The sequence below is a fragment of the Ascaphus truei genome, chromosome 5, assembly GCF_040206685.1.
Source record: "Ascaphus truei isolate aAscTru1 chromosome 5, aAscTru1.hap1, whole genome shotgun sequence".
Classification (NCBI taxonomy): domain Eukaryota; kingdom Metazoa; phylum Chordata; class Amphibia; order Anura; family Ascaphidae; genus Ascaphus; species Ascaphus truei.
The window spans coordinates 91562076-91577409 of NC_134487.1; the positions used below are offsets into that span (position 1 = coordinate 91562076).

At 41.9% G+C, this 15334-nt stretch overlaps 1 protein-coding gene across 4 annotated transcripts in view; it reads left to right on the forward strand.

Annotated features, from left to right (window-relative positions):
• Window positions 1–15334, forward strand: part of OSBPL8 (oxysterol binding protein like 8) — a 141061-nt gene that overhangs the window by 90318 nt on the left and 35409 nt on the right. For all 4 annotated transcript variants that reach the window (XM_075600211.1, XM_075600209.1, XM_075600208.1 and 1 more), the window contains exons 3-6: window positions 10385–10455; window positions 11706–11786; window positions 13063–13164; window positions 14505–14708. In XM_075600211.1, coding sequence (XP_075456326.1) covers window positions 10385–10455; window positions 11706–11786; window positions 13063–13164; window positions 14505–14708 — 458 coding nt within the window. The remainder of the gene's footprint in view (window positions 1–10384; window positions 10456–11705; window positions 11787–13062; window positions 13165–14504; window positions 14709–15334) is intronic.

The window sequence follows — 15334 nt, forward strand, 5'->3', positions numbered from 1 at the left end:
GAGATACCATGCTAAGAAAGGCACAAGGGACAAGCAGCCAAAGGGTGTGAGTTGTTTGATGTTAAAGCTTCTCTATTTCAATCTGAAACTCACCAGCCCTTTATCCCCTGTACCCAATTTTCCAGTTCTCTCACTGTCCATGAAATGTCTGTGAATTGACTATATAACTCTGTTCTTTTAATGTAACCATGTATTGTTATAACTCTGTGCCCAGGACATACTTGAACTTGAGAGGTAACTCTCAATGTATTACTTCCTGGTAAAACATTTTTATAAATAAAAAAAAATAAACCACAGACTGGATTATACAGATCAGCAAAAGGCCATGTAGCAAGAAGAGCACATTCCTTAACGCTAGTGGTCTATAATTTCTCATAGAATGCAGAACCTTAGACTGTTGACTTGTGAATATGGGAGTATTTGGAGGCTATCCAACAGATCTTGAAGTATTTACTAAGCTCAGCAACTAATACAAACTGGTTGGAAAAAAATACATTGAAATATATGTTGTGAAGTGAGGGACAGTGTTGTTTAAATGCCCTTTTTTAAATGTCAGGGAGCAGACATGTTCCTTATTGCGCGATTGTTACAGGCAGCACAGATACACATTGTCTCTGCTTGACAATATAGTGGGTTCCTCAGACTACCAACATTCCTGAGATACTTGGGAAATATGTTTTCTGTGAAAAGGCTGGGTGTTTGGGCTCCATTCAAATTGTCGGAATACAAATCCCAATTTATATAAATAGGCAAACTTCTTTCAAATCATACCCACTCCAACATTTACACCTGTACACATCTGGTACTCGGGCTGCGCTTATACTGGCGACACGACCAATGATGTCACCTGTCGCCGTCGTCATTGCGACGAGTTGTATTTTGACATTTAGGCGACGTCTCTGGAGCACAGAGAAGCTCCCGCTTGGCCGCAAGGGGAGACCGTCGCCCCCAAAAAATCAAATAACAGTGACTACCAGATTTCCGGTAGCACTGTCGCGCCGTCGCGTGCACTGTAAGCGCTGGCGACAATGCATTGGTTTTGCCGCAACGCGATGTCGCTGTCGCCGGCACTACAGTATAAGCGCAGCCTAAGGGTGATTACTTGGCCATCCTGCTGTAGTTCGCATTGTAAAGTGTCAGATATGCCATCTGTCTTAAAGTAAAACGTCGGAGAGCGAGGACCACCTGTAATCAAAATATGTACGTAAGGCAACTCTAATAGCAGGTGACTTCTATATAGTAGTGTCGCTGCTTTATTAGAAGCGGTCTAACTAATTTACATGTATGAATGTGTGAAAAAAATGTTTTTAAAAATGTGTGTGTGTGTGTGTGTGTGTGTGTGTGTGTGTGTGCGCGCGCGCGCATTTGGAAGACACAAGACCATCTTTCAAGGGAAACTTCCACTGCCTAGAGAGGAAAGTACATAATGCGCCACAAAAGGAAGTGATACGTTGGAATAGCTTAGAAGCCGGGACAATTTTCAAATGGAAAGTGCCAGATTTCTGTTTACTGAAAGTAGCAATCGCCTCTGGAAGTTCTGCAGAATCTTGCTAAATCACGTGAAAGTAATTGTAGGCGACACATGTTCTGCAGGGAGGATGAGTCACAAGGATCTTATGAGATGACTCATTGAGTCGGCATACAGTGCAGTAGCTTCACAACACTTGAAGAACAGCATTATTTCCAGTCCTTAATACAGATCTGTATAAAGATGTGTTTATGTAATTACATTTCAGTGGTGAAATATCATTCCTCTAGACTATTTGTGCACTGTAGGTGCATTCCCCCGGCTTATTTTAAAGTATAGGTTACATCTTTCTCCTTATTATGGTTTTCGATGAGGCTTTTTGTTTACTATAAATACCAACACAATGTTTCTATTTTTCCTTTAAATATTTTGCCCCCGGCTTTGGGATTGTGATGCACAACGCTTTTGTGCCATCCTAATGAATGAGTCACGGATGGTCTTGTCATTCACCTGCTCGAATAACCAAAATATTCTACGTTAAACCAGCAGTAATAGGAGAAAGAAGAGCATTCCACTGTGAGAATTGTAATTGGCAAGCAGATGGGGAAAGCCAATTCAGATTGCATGCAAGTCCTGTTATATAGAAGTCTGATACATTGCGGAGCCATTGTATAAATCATGTAACCGCCACGTGACTCAGCTGACCATTGGTAAACTAGTGATTTCACCCAAGGTTACTGGGGAAATGATTGATACAATGTCTCACCATGGCGTTGCATCCGGTTTGCGGTGTTCAGTGGACACAAGTTGGCATTCTTGATTGTATGTGGTTTCGGTGTCCACTTCCAGTGGAGCCAGTACAATAGCTGTGTCCGTCTCGCTGGTATTTTTAACATCAGTGGTATAATTTCAGCAGAGTCTCACTAATCAAAATAAGTACAGTACAATTTAAATGCTATTTTTGGCCAGGGCTAGAGATGTGAGAAACTCTCCCGACGTTTGCAAACTTTCTTGCAGGGATTTAAGCGATGTCTTCGTTTCATGAGTTTTTTCATCAATAATAGAAAAGTTGCTGAATCCGTCTTATGCCCTGATTGTACCAAAAATCGCCGGCGGCGTCGCGTGGCTGAAAAACAAATGACTGCAATGAAATTAACGTAAACATACCTCGCGCGCCGCGCATACTGCAAAGTGTCAGCCGCATGAAGAGACTTTCAAAATTGTTTTCTTGGCGACGGCCGCGTCACGTGAGCGGTTCAGCCAATGAGGGCGAACCGCTCACAGCCACGCCTCCCTGTCTCCCCCTCTTCTCTCCCGTCTCCCCTGTATGTTCAAGATGCCGCTCGGCAGCAGGGTGACATCACCGGATCGCGCTGCCGCTCAGCGGCATCTTGTATAATCAAGGCCTTAGATGCTGCAGGAAACTGCTACACGTCACAACACTAGGGCCGCGCTTATAGTGACAGCGACGTGACGTCGCATCAAACAAATGCGTTGCCGCCGTCGCGTTCGCTTATAGTAAGCGCGACGCGATGGCTTGGTCGCGATCGCTGGAAGTAATCTCGATTTGATTTTTCCAGCGACCGTAGCCTGCGGTCGCATCGCCGGCATTATAAGCGCAGCCTAAGATACAGACCATGAAATAAGACTTTTGCTGGCGAGTAAGAGCAGAAGAGCTCTACTTCAGGGTCTGGATCAACGGTGCAAATTTATGCATAAAATAAATGCTTGTGAAATTTTTTCGTGAGAACCCAAGGTTCAGCTTTGCACGGTTCACGAAAAATGTGCACATCTCTATCCAGGCCCAATGCATTATTATTTTGGTACTTGGAACGTGACATCCCCTGAAAAGGAGGACAAAGTGAATAACGGGAAGGGGGAGGTCGTTGCTTGGAAGGAGCAATCCCTACTACCGTCAAAGTGAGCCAATTACACTGACTTGTTTTAGAAGTTTCATCGGGGTGTTGGATTTTTTTTTTTTAATATCCATATCTGACACCGAGAAGGTTTTTGTACTTTATTTCTTGGTTAGACCTAGGAGGGGTGAGATTTCTTCTGGATGCTTAATTTGTGTGATGTCACTGTGTTCAGCTAGAGCACTGTTTTTCAACAGGGGTTGCTAGGTACCCTTGGGTTACCCGGACATCCTTAAAGGGTTTCCTGTAATTTTCAGGCCATTTGAAAATTGTACAAAATACAAAAGAATTTACAATGCATCTGATCTCAGACGGGCTATTAGAGAGGGTTGGGGTTCCTTACAATGCATCTGGTATCAGACGCGCTATTAGAGAGGGTTGGGGTTCCTTACAATGCATCTGGTATCAGACGCGCTATTAGAGAGGGTTGGGGCTCCTTACAATGCATCTGATCTCAGACGCGCTATTAGAGAGGGCTGGGGCTCCTTACAATGCATCTGATCTCAGACGCGCTATTAGAGAGGGTTGGGGTTCCTTACAATGCACCTGATCTCAGACGCACTATTAGAGAGGGTTGGGGCTCCTTACAATGCATCTGATCTCAGATGCGCTATTAGAGAGGGTTGGGGTTCCTTACAATGCATCTGATCTCAGACGGGCTATTAGAGAGGGTTGGGGTTCCTTACAATGCATCTGATATCAGACGGGCTATTAGAGAGGGTTGGGGTTCCTTACAATGCATCTGATCTCAGACTCGCTATTACAGAGTGTTGGGGTTCCTTACAATGCATCTGATCTCAGACGCGCTATTAGAAAGGGTTGGGTTTCCGCATAATTTCACATACAGTAGGGTTCCTTAACAAAAAAAATGTTGGAGCCACTGAGCTAGAGCTTGTACAGCCAGAGTTGATTGGTTCCCTGATAAGGGCAGGGTGGGTAATGGGTAAAGAAAACACTTGCAGTAATTGACAAACACTTCCTTATTCAGAGGCCCCAAAGATATACAACTTATAACTAACTTCCCAAATAATGGGACGCTAAACCTTTGCTATTCGCAATGTTAGTTTAGCAATGTACATTTGTGTAGGGAAGCCAGTAAGTGTTTTCAGGCTGACTATGTGAGACTGCACCTTTAACACAAGATCTCATCAGTATGTATAAATAAATCTTTGGCGTGTGATCGTGGATCACGTTGCACAAGGTATTGTCTGGTATTGGTTTTGTATCCCACAAACTTCTACCTTTGTGTTAATTACCTAAGCGTGTAAATGCTGATACAGTGGCGGCCGCCTTTACCCTAGTGCGGCCGTATCGGCGAAACTCTGAAAACCGTGGGCAGATGCAGTATTTGATGCAGTATGTTTTGGTATTTTAGCCGCGGCCGCCATTATCCAGTATGCATTGTATTTGCGCTGTCTCGGCATGAATGCGGCATGAATGCTGTGAAGTGCGTGGCATTCGGAAAAAATCCCCGAAAAAAAATCGGAGATGTTGGAGAATAAAAGGGGCCGCGACAGTATGTGCACAATGCTCTTCCCTAGATAACATTTTCCCATGTGGCATTCAGCTTATTCGATCCAATACAAAGGAGAGCTGAAGAGAAATCAAAAAGCAACATATTTAATTAAAAATAGGCCTAAAAACCAAGTACAGGCAATGTTTCAATAAATGTTAATGTTTTCTGGAAGCTGTTTGGCCAATATGTTGTGCCATGCATCCCTTCCAAGGCAATTAAAGAAAATAGATCACAATTTTCCTTACCATGGTTTTAATAAAAATGCAGTGCACGAGTCTGGAGTGGCTATTTTATTTTTCTGCCTCCGGTACTTTACACTAATAGTCTCTCTTCTGAACAATCCAGCTCATTGTATCCTCACGTGTGTTTCTGCTTCTGTGGATACATTTCGTCTTGGAAAAATGCATCATGACCTCTCTAATATGGGGATAGTTACGTGCATTTGCAGATGACATTGTAATTTGTTATTGCTGTTATCTAAATAGAAAGACACAGAGGGTCTGCCCTACCCTGAACAGAGTATAAGGTGGCCCCATCCAGAGTAAGTAATCCTGTGGTGCAACTAAGGCTGCGTTCCCGCTGGCGCTTAGCATGCTTTACGCTTGGCGCTTGCCGCTTTTACTTATTGGAATCTTAATACTCACGTCCCCGCTCACGCGCTCGTGTGCGGGCACGCAGGCTCCCCCAAGCTTGGAGCTTGAGGAGACAAAAAAAGTGACTTTTTGAAGCGCGCTCAACATGCCCCCACACGTGCACTTGCAAAATATACAGGACACCAGGCGCTCATGCTTAGAGAGTTGGTGATGTCACCGCTCTCGAGCATGAGCGCGGTCAGCCTAAAGCCTCTCCCAGCGTGGCGCTGAGCGGGCGGGCGCACTCACGCTAGCCGCAATGAAACACATTGAGGCAATGTGTGTGGCCAGCATGAGCAAGCACCTGCGCCTGCTCGGCGCTTAGCTGCTTGCAGAGCAAGCAAATTTGAATTTGCCACTCATGAGCGCATCACGTGAGCGGTTCGCCCAATGAGGGCGAACCAGCTCTGTGACGTGGCTGTGCCCCCGGACGAGCACGGACCTTGCCAGCCACAAATAGCCCGGCCGAGCTGGGCAGCGCACGAGCGCCAGCTCCCTGCCAAGCCGCAGCCTAAGGCCTCGGCCATGGTGGCGCTGAGCGGGCGGGTGCACTCAGGCTGGCGGGCGGGTGCGCTCACGCTGGCCAGCGTGAGCAAGTGCCTGCGCATGCATGGCGCTTAGATGCTTGCAGAGCAAGCAAATTTGATTTTGCCGCTTGCAAGCGTGTCACGTGAGCGGTTCGCCCAATGAGGGCGAACCAGCTCTGTTAAGTTGTGGCCACGCCCCCGGACGAGCGCGCACCTAGCCGGCCACGAATCGACCCAAATGGGCAAGACGCAGCGCATGAGCGCCAGCTCCCTGTCTGGCCGCAGCCTATGGGGCAATAATGCAAACAAAGAGGAAGCCTAACAGACAAGGCAAGGAAACTCCAACTAAAGACAGGGGGACTCCGGGGCGAACAAAGTATCAATACATATTTATTAGATACCACTACACAAAAAAAATAAAATAAAAACAATTAAAACCGGGGAAAAGACCATCAGCAGGCAAAGCACACAAGATAAGGTGCATGGGAAATGACTGAATTGTATTAGGATTTAACTTGCGTTTGCTGTAGTAGGTATTCTTCATTACCTTGCCTGTTATTTGCTCCGTTTGCCCGCTGCTGTTCCACTTTCCCCCAGTGTAGGTGCTGTACACTTTGCATATCATTCACCTTTGTTCCCGGGAACACACTTACATTTTTCGTGAGTCGCCCCTTGTAACTAATGGTCTCCACAGTCACTTCATTTATTTGGATGGTTTGTTTTTCTCATGCACCTTATCTTGTGTGCTTTGCCTGCTGATGGTCTTTTCTCTGTTTTTATATATTTTTGTGTGTGTGGCAGTGACTAATAAATCTGCATTGATACTGTTTGCCCGCTGAGAGCCCTTGTCTTTAGTGGGAGTCTTTCTGCCTAGTCTGCTCTTCTTCTTTGTTTGCGTTATCTAAATAGACAATGATTTGCCTTAAACAATATTTAACAACTTGTTTTTGTAAAGTTCTTTGCGACTTTGTCTATAATTCTCTGCAAATCATTATTTGAATCTATTTTTACCCTAGAGATGAATATTTTCTTTTAATAGGTGTTTTTATCCCTTGGATGCTCTCTCTGCTTTGTTCTGACACAACATACAGCAAAGTATGACGTCCTCGGGGTACATACCGCTCGTTCCACGGTGGGAGGAGAATCTGAGCATTAGTAGTTGTGAAGCTGCGTTCACACAAACCGTATCAGATTCGCTTAGTATATGTATATGGGAGTACAGTTTTTTGTTTTTATAGAACTTAATGACCTCCACCTGCATGATGAGGTTCCCATGAAAGTTTAGCACCGGGATGGCCAACTCCAGTCCTTAAGGGCCACCAACAGGTCCGGTATTGGGGATATCCCTGCTTCAGCCACATACTCCCTGCAAGCTCTAACCCCAACACCCATCACTCCACATCGTATATATGTGTGTCAAAAGGAGTGCTATTGGGTATGACCAAATGTATACAACAAGACAACAATTCCCAATGCATCATGCAATATGACAACAATATATAGTTGGATACTGTTTGCCTTCTCCATAAGTAAGGGTAATGTAGGTAGTAAACACTTTGGCCTAAGCGTGGCCCATTTGCAGGTCCTAACACTATCTGTGACAATTATCTGTAGAGGAGGGAGAAATGTCTCATAGACCAGTGTTCCACAGGTGCATGAAAAAACCTGCTGCTTAAAATGTGGGGAGTAGTGGGCTTCAACCCAGGGAGAAGGGGTCTCTACTGCTTTTTAAGTAGCATGTTTTTTCATGTAGCTGGGCAGGACAGGTCTATTGAGACATTTCTCCATCCATTGCAGAGGTAAATGAGAATTTTCACAGATTGTGCTAGGACCTGCAACGGGGCCATGCCTTGGTGGGGCTGCAGACTTAAACCGCTTTGGCCAAAGAGTTTTAACTAACTAACCCTTACTTATTAGAAGAAAAGACAGTTTAGTATGTAACTATATATTTTTTTGTCATATTAGATGTAGTATTGTGAATTTTTTTTCTTTTGTTGTATATCCCTGCTTCAGCACAGATTGCTTGGTCAGAATGAGCCACCTGTGCTGAAGCAGGGATACCTGGCCTGTTGGTGGCCCTTTAGGACTGGAGTTGGCCGCCCTTGGTGTAGTAGAACATTGCAGTTTGTTTGGGGTTTGCCTCTTAAAGCCTATATGAGTTTAACTCTTGTAACGTTCATTTTTTGCCCCCTCAGCATGTCTTGCTTTTCTTTTCATGTTTAAAAAACCCCCAAAAAAACCATACTTTTCTTAATCGCTTGCATTCTGTGGCTACGATCGTAACCTTTAGCTTGCAATGGTCTCTGCAGAGTGCTCCATTATAACCACTTAATATCGCAACTGCTTGTATCTCCTGAATAGAGCATCAGATTTAAAAAAAATAAAACCCGCATTGAAAATGGCACGAAGAGGTCTAAAAATAAAATGTCACTCGGTGTGGATTGATGCTTTAAGCCCTTGGCTGCCTGTAAGAAGTGATTTTGCCAGCAGGTATTTTTCATTATGTAAATTCCCACACCGAACACATTACATTTTTGCCGACCGAGGGATATTTTTCCCCCCAGGTAGTTGTTCTGTGGGAAACCCCCCAGTTCAGATAATGTGCTGCTTCAATGTCTGCCCTGCAGTTTCACAGCTCCGTGTCTGAACCCTACAGGGACCAGATGGCAGCATATTCAGATACGTTTGTATATTTAACTTCACTTATTCGGCAATTGACCTTTCTAAAATACACTGCCTTTGTTGTGACCTATGTGGTTGAACAGATTCTTGTCAATGGAAAACATGCAAAATCTTCATGCAATTCTATGTGCTCTGCTTCATATGGTTAACAAATTGTGTGTTGGTTTTAGACCAGAGTACAGAAAATGCAGATTGCATCAGCGCATTTGACTTGTCATTTATACTCTCCCTTTAGTTGCTCAGGCAAATTCTCAGGTGTAGTTATGTATGGAAGCAACTACCACTTTGCACCATTTGGTAGCAAATAGACTTGCAGTTGTTTTATAGCATTTGGATCATAAGCCGTTTGGGACAGAGGTTCCATCTTCCTTATGTTTATGTATTGAGGTCTAGTGATGCTGTAGTGTTTAAACCCATCTTTGCCAAGTGAAGCTATTGAAGAAGACCCTTTATAGCCCATTCACTTCAATGGGTAGGTCTGTAAGGTCTCTTACAACGCTGGAGGAGGTCTAATGGAATAAATCAATTGGTAAACAAGCTCCTAAATATTTTTTGTTGAGGTTTTTAGCCTTAATAGACCTTTTAAAAATTGATTAACATAGTTTCAGTAAACACATAAAAAAAAAAAACCTGCATCACATTTGTGTGTATAAAAGTGAGTTTTCCACATCCCATCCACTTGTGAAAGTATTGGATAAGGAGGACACAAATGCTGATTTATAATGACCCTGTAATGTTACATGTCCCTCTACAGCAGTGGTTTCCAGACTTTTTTACATTGTTCACCCCTGCTGGAAAATATTTTTTCTGAGAACCCCTAATAAATAAATCTAATTGCCTACTCATCTGACTATAGGTAACAAAACTGCTTTTGATTGATCCCAGGCAGTTTAGTGTCCTGAGCTTGTGGGGGGAAATACACTTAATAAGGCCCCAGAACTGCACCTTTGTGTGCAGACATGGATTTAGCTGACAATTACTGCCAGAGATTCCGAAGTCCTGCCCCACAATGCCTTGCCACTGTGGATGAAAAGAACTCTGGGGAGCGTCTTTGGAAGCTCCGGCTATTATTGACATCTATGCCACCCACATGACGTTCAGTTTGTGGCTTTACGAAGTGTGCAGTCCCCACACAGAAACAAACTATGCTACCTGGGAAGGGCCATTAATTTGTTAGTTTTTTGGCGAACCCCTTGGAGACACCTTGCGAACCCCTATCGGTTCCTGCAACCACTGTTTGGAGTTGCTGCTCTACAATATCTTGCAGAAGGTTTCAGGAGCCAATTTGCTTCCCTACTTTGCCAAAAATCTACTTGGCAGCTATAATAAAGGTGGTTTCGTAATATTCTGTTTTGTGTTGAGAACATTTGCAACATTTCAGGAGACTAACGGAACAGTTATCTGTCATTTTCTGCTAATGACTGTGTTTGTACATGCAATGTTCCATTTGCATCCTTTCAAAGCTACATTCTATTGTAATTGTACAATTGTACCATTCTCTTTCAAACTTTGATAACATGTAACGCTAATTAATATGGAGCCGGTACAGAAGGTCACCATTAGAATTTTCTAACATAGAATTGTATAACCTGTACATCTTTCAGCCAAGAATGGTTTAGCATCCCACTTTTGTTTCTCTATAGGATTTGATAGGGGGAAGGATGAAGTTTCACAAAGCAAAGAAGACTCTTCTCTCTCCATGTCCAAAAGCAAGGTAAGCCCTGTGTATAGAACTTCGCAGCTTTGGGTTGGAAAGAATTGATACCTTTATCTGATCTTAGAAAAATAACTTGAGCAACCCCGTAAGATTACTTGTTTAAGTGAGGGAAGAGCAGCTGAAGTGAATTCTATCAAATGGAGAACAAGCTGTATGTATGTGCAATTCCTGGTATTAAATCGTCATTAAGTGAAACCATGCAGAACATGGATTCTTGCTTCCTGATGTGATAGATGTTACAAATGAAGGGCAAAGTCATTGGATATTGCAGATGGAATCCATTTGAGACATTTAAAAGCATAAGCATAAACATAGTGAAAAGAAAAACAAGCGCAAATAACATTACTAATAAATCAAATAACAAAGATGGTACACTATCCTTAATGAGTGCAGCCCCCGACGTAAAATTCAAACCAAATTCAATCGGCAAACGAAGGAGAAACAGGTGCGCAAATCACATCAGGACATGGAAAGAAAGTAGAAACACAAAATAGTGCAATATTGTCAACCCCAACAAATGATTTCAGTGTTGAAAGATCTATAAAATTTGCACTCACGTGTATAACGTGAAATGAAAGCGTTGTGGTTATTAGAAGTTACCAACTTTTGTCTCCAGATGGGTGCTCCAGATCCATAGAGAGGGGGGGAAATCCATATACAAAAAAGGGAAAGCAAAAATAGTATAGTACTGTTTTTAATATTAAAAACCCAAAGTATTCCACTTACATAAGTGCCCTTGTTTGTGAGCATTCAGACCACACTGGGTCATATGGTCAGACAAAGATAAATCTTTTTTCCCCCCACTCTATGGATCTGGAGTACCTATCTGGAGACAAAAGTTGGTAACTTCTAATAACCACAACGCTTTCATTTCACCTTATACACGTGAGTGCAAATTTTATAGAACTTTCAACACTGAAATCATTTGTTGGGGTTGACAATATTGCACTATTTTGTGTTTCTACTTTCTTTCCATGTCCTGATGTGATTTGCGCACCTGTTTCTTCATAAGCATAAACATACCTGAGTATTGTACTTTTGTACAAATAGAGTTGGTGAGGGCAAAAAGTAAAAAAAAAAAAAAATTATTGTACACTAACACTTAGGTGGCATCATCTTCTAAAAGCTATAAGAACCGCCCCAGACTATTGGGTTACTGGAGACTATTTGATTAAATTGCCTGTTGTGATTAAGATTCTCTGTGTATTTATTTGTGTTCAGCCATGTATTTCCTTTATTGTTTACAGTCGGAGTCTAAATTGTATAATGGCTCCGAAAAGGACATTGCTTCTGCCTCAAGCAAACTTACAAAAAAGGAGTCTCTTAAGGTAAATGACTGACATACAGTAATTACTCGAGACGAACCCTAATGAAAAGAAGAATGCCTTGCCTCACATGCAACTGTTACAGTACCTCCCGTATCTTCAACTGAGCGCTGGCCAAGAGATTGATTTGCTTTGGCTCAGTGCATTTGGTGCTGGGTGTTGTGCTGATGGGTTTGCTCTGCCCACAGTTTACCAAGGGAACTGAACAGCAGCAAACTACAGTGATGAGGAAGATGGCACGAGCTCTATCAGTATTAGACCAAATAAATAGCTTTATATTATTGGCTTCATGAGAACTTCTGCCTAATATCTGAAGAAAATACACACTGATTATGAGGAGGAGAATTTGCATGCTAGTCAAGTAATTTATCCCTTTTAATGTAGCAATGCTGTTGCCTTTTTTTTATATACCAGCAGCAGTCTTGTGTGTGTCAGACACAATGGCCCATATTTACTAAGTGGTGCAATTCCAAAGTACACCGTCTAGCGCCTAAAGAACCCCTTCCAGCTCATTCACATGAATAGGCCATAAGGTTGTATAGCAAATATGGACCAATATCTGCTGCATGCTTTATTGTTAGACTGATGACGGAAGAGCTTTTTTAACAAGCCGCTTTTGTAAACCCTAATTTAAGGTGACATAGAATTCGCCACCGTTCTCTATCCTCTGTTATACGTTGTTTTTCCTTGTGAGCACGTTACATACAATATTAGCTGCCATTAACTTTGGTTTCTGCAACTGTTTTCAAGTCTACTTATAATCATAATTTATAGACCCTTAAAATAACAATCTGAGAGAGGGTGGCATGGTGAAATGTTTTAGGAGTTTAGGATGATTGACAAACATGAATCGTCATATAGCCTCAGATGATAGGATTTTACTAGAGAAATGGTAAAAAAAATAGAATATCCAAATCATGTCACATGTTTGCAACGTAATAGAGTAAAGTGGTATTCCTTAGCTGGGAAGCCAACGATTTGCATGCGCTATGCATATTCCTGCATTCCTGTTTTCCAATCGGATAATGTAAATGAATAACCTAGTTTTATTTGGCAATGACATTTTATGCAGCATGTTGCATAGTAGAATTTGCAGGCACAATGAGGCTGCAAATAGCTCACAATCTCTCTTTCGGTCTCTCTAATGCCAGAGTTGATAAAGTAACTTATCCAAGGTCATAAGAAGCTTGATGTGGAACTTTGCTGTCCTTTCACGTGGAACATCTTATTACTTATACTCGGCCTTCCCCAGTTAATTGTTTTTATTTCAACATTTTAGGTTCAAAAGAAAAACTATAGAGAAGAAAAGAAGCGAGCCACGAAAGAACTGCTCAGTACAATCACAGACCCATCGGTTATTGTCATGGCCGATTGGCTGAAGGTCAGAGTTTGTGTCCGTTGCTTGAGTTAAAGCTCCAGCAGCTGTTCGATGTTTACCTGCCTGACGATAAACAGCTCAGAACCCCAGGGGGTTGATCAGTGATGTTTTTGAAAATGGCAGTGAAGCTATTAATTGTATCCCCAAAGGTGGGATGTTACATCTCTACTGGGACCATACAATAGGTTCTGTAACTGCAGCCTGCGGTTTGTCTGTTCAAGCCCTGTAAAAAAACAAATGCAACTAAAATATACAGTATGTGGTGGTGATGATGTTAAGACTCTTTATTAAATGTTCGTGTATATGCACGCGTGTAGTTGTGATAGCTTTGCCACTGTATTTTGGCTGCAATGTTGGCTAAAGCCTTTTATTGCATATATCTGCCCACTTTCTAGGATATAATCTACATTTATTAAAGCTGCAGTTCAGTCAATATCCTGCATGTGTGTTTTTTTTAATAAATCAGTTCTGTAGTAAGAAAAAATACTTTTAGCATTTTCTGTTTTTAAAAAAACAACTTTGAAAGACCAATTTTCTTGTATTCTATTTTAACAGCCATTTGCTAAGGCACTGCCCCTTCATGTCCTGTCACAAGCCCTGGCACACCCCTTTGTCAGCCCTGCCCTCCCTCTAGCACATGTCAGTGCAGGATTGCTCATGAATATTCATGAGCTTCCACTGACCGACAAGCAGATTATAAACAAATCCCAGCTTTTAATATGTCACCAAATTTCGACCTATAAATAAATGGAGAACGAATTGACCTGCAGCAATACAGTTCTTTAGGTAATTAGAGATTGCACACATGAAACTATTGAAGTAAAAAAATAAATGTAAAAAAAAAAAGACTGAACTGCAGCTTTAAGAGAAGGGGGGAAATGGTTTTTGTTTTGTTTGTATAGGCATCTTCTCCTGATCCTTATAGCAACTCGCAATATACACTTTGATAATGAATAGGTTTAAATTGTATAAGACTTTTGAGCATTCATGAAAACGTAAAATTATCTCCAAGACGCAGAAAGTGTGTGGTCTGCCTTATTATTGTGTGTTAGACACCAAACAAAATTCATAACAGGAGAATCCATCCCAGTGATAGGAAAAATATTATTAATGTGTGGCAGGGAATGTAAGTGAATAACAATCATGGCTAATGCCTTGTACTTATTGATTAGCAATTTTTATTATTTTATTATTAAAACCTCCATTCTTCCAACTGGAGAGGTTGGAAACTTATAGGGAACCTCTGTAGCTCTGGTTTTTTTTAAGGGAATTTGAACCCGATCTTCTGCTTTTAATATTTAACTTTTCCAATTCATGTGTTTTGTACATTTCACATACTGTAGATTCGTGGGACACTGAAAAGCTGGACAAAACTGTGGTGCGTGTTAAAACCCGGAGTGCTGTTAATCTACAAAACGCCCAAAAATGGTCAGTGGGTCGGAACAGTGCTCCTGAACGCTTGTGAGATCATTGAGAGGCCTTCTAAGAAGGACGGCTTCTGTTTCAAGCTCTTCCACCCATTGGAGCAATCTATTTGGGCTGTAAAGGTAAGTAAATGCCGATTCAATCAAAAGACATGGTAGTGTCTGGAAATAATCAAAATAAAAACAAGTGGTAAAAATAATGGATAGACAGTATGACTTGTTTAAAGCTCAATGCACTGTTAAAACGCAAGCATATATGGACTGTCTAGTACGCATGAATCACAAACAAACCATCTGCTCATTTCAAAACATAGCAATAGATGGCAGGTGTAGACCATATGCCCCACCTTGTATGTCTAATTTCCCTACTTACTCTAACACCTTGGATCCTACTGGCTCTTTGATTTCTATTTACTAAACTACTGTGTCCCCAGAAGTTTTCAAATCTGCTGGATTGCCGTTCCTTGTATGGAAACCCAAGTTTCTTCCTTCCATAGTTGGTTTAAAAAAACAAAAACCTTTACTGGAAAGCTCCATTACAATGCTTTGCAGGTCCTACTGTTTTAACAAAGCCGTTACTGCAAGTTGTTCTTACAGCTGCTGCCATGCAATCTAATAGATTAATTCTTTCCTCCTGCATCTGTCATCCAGGTTTGCAATTCACTACAGTCATTTATTAAAGAGCTTGATCAACAATGAAAGAATGTATATATGCAAGTAATTCTGTAATGGGTTTTTTCCCCCCTGTT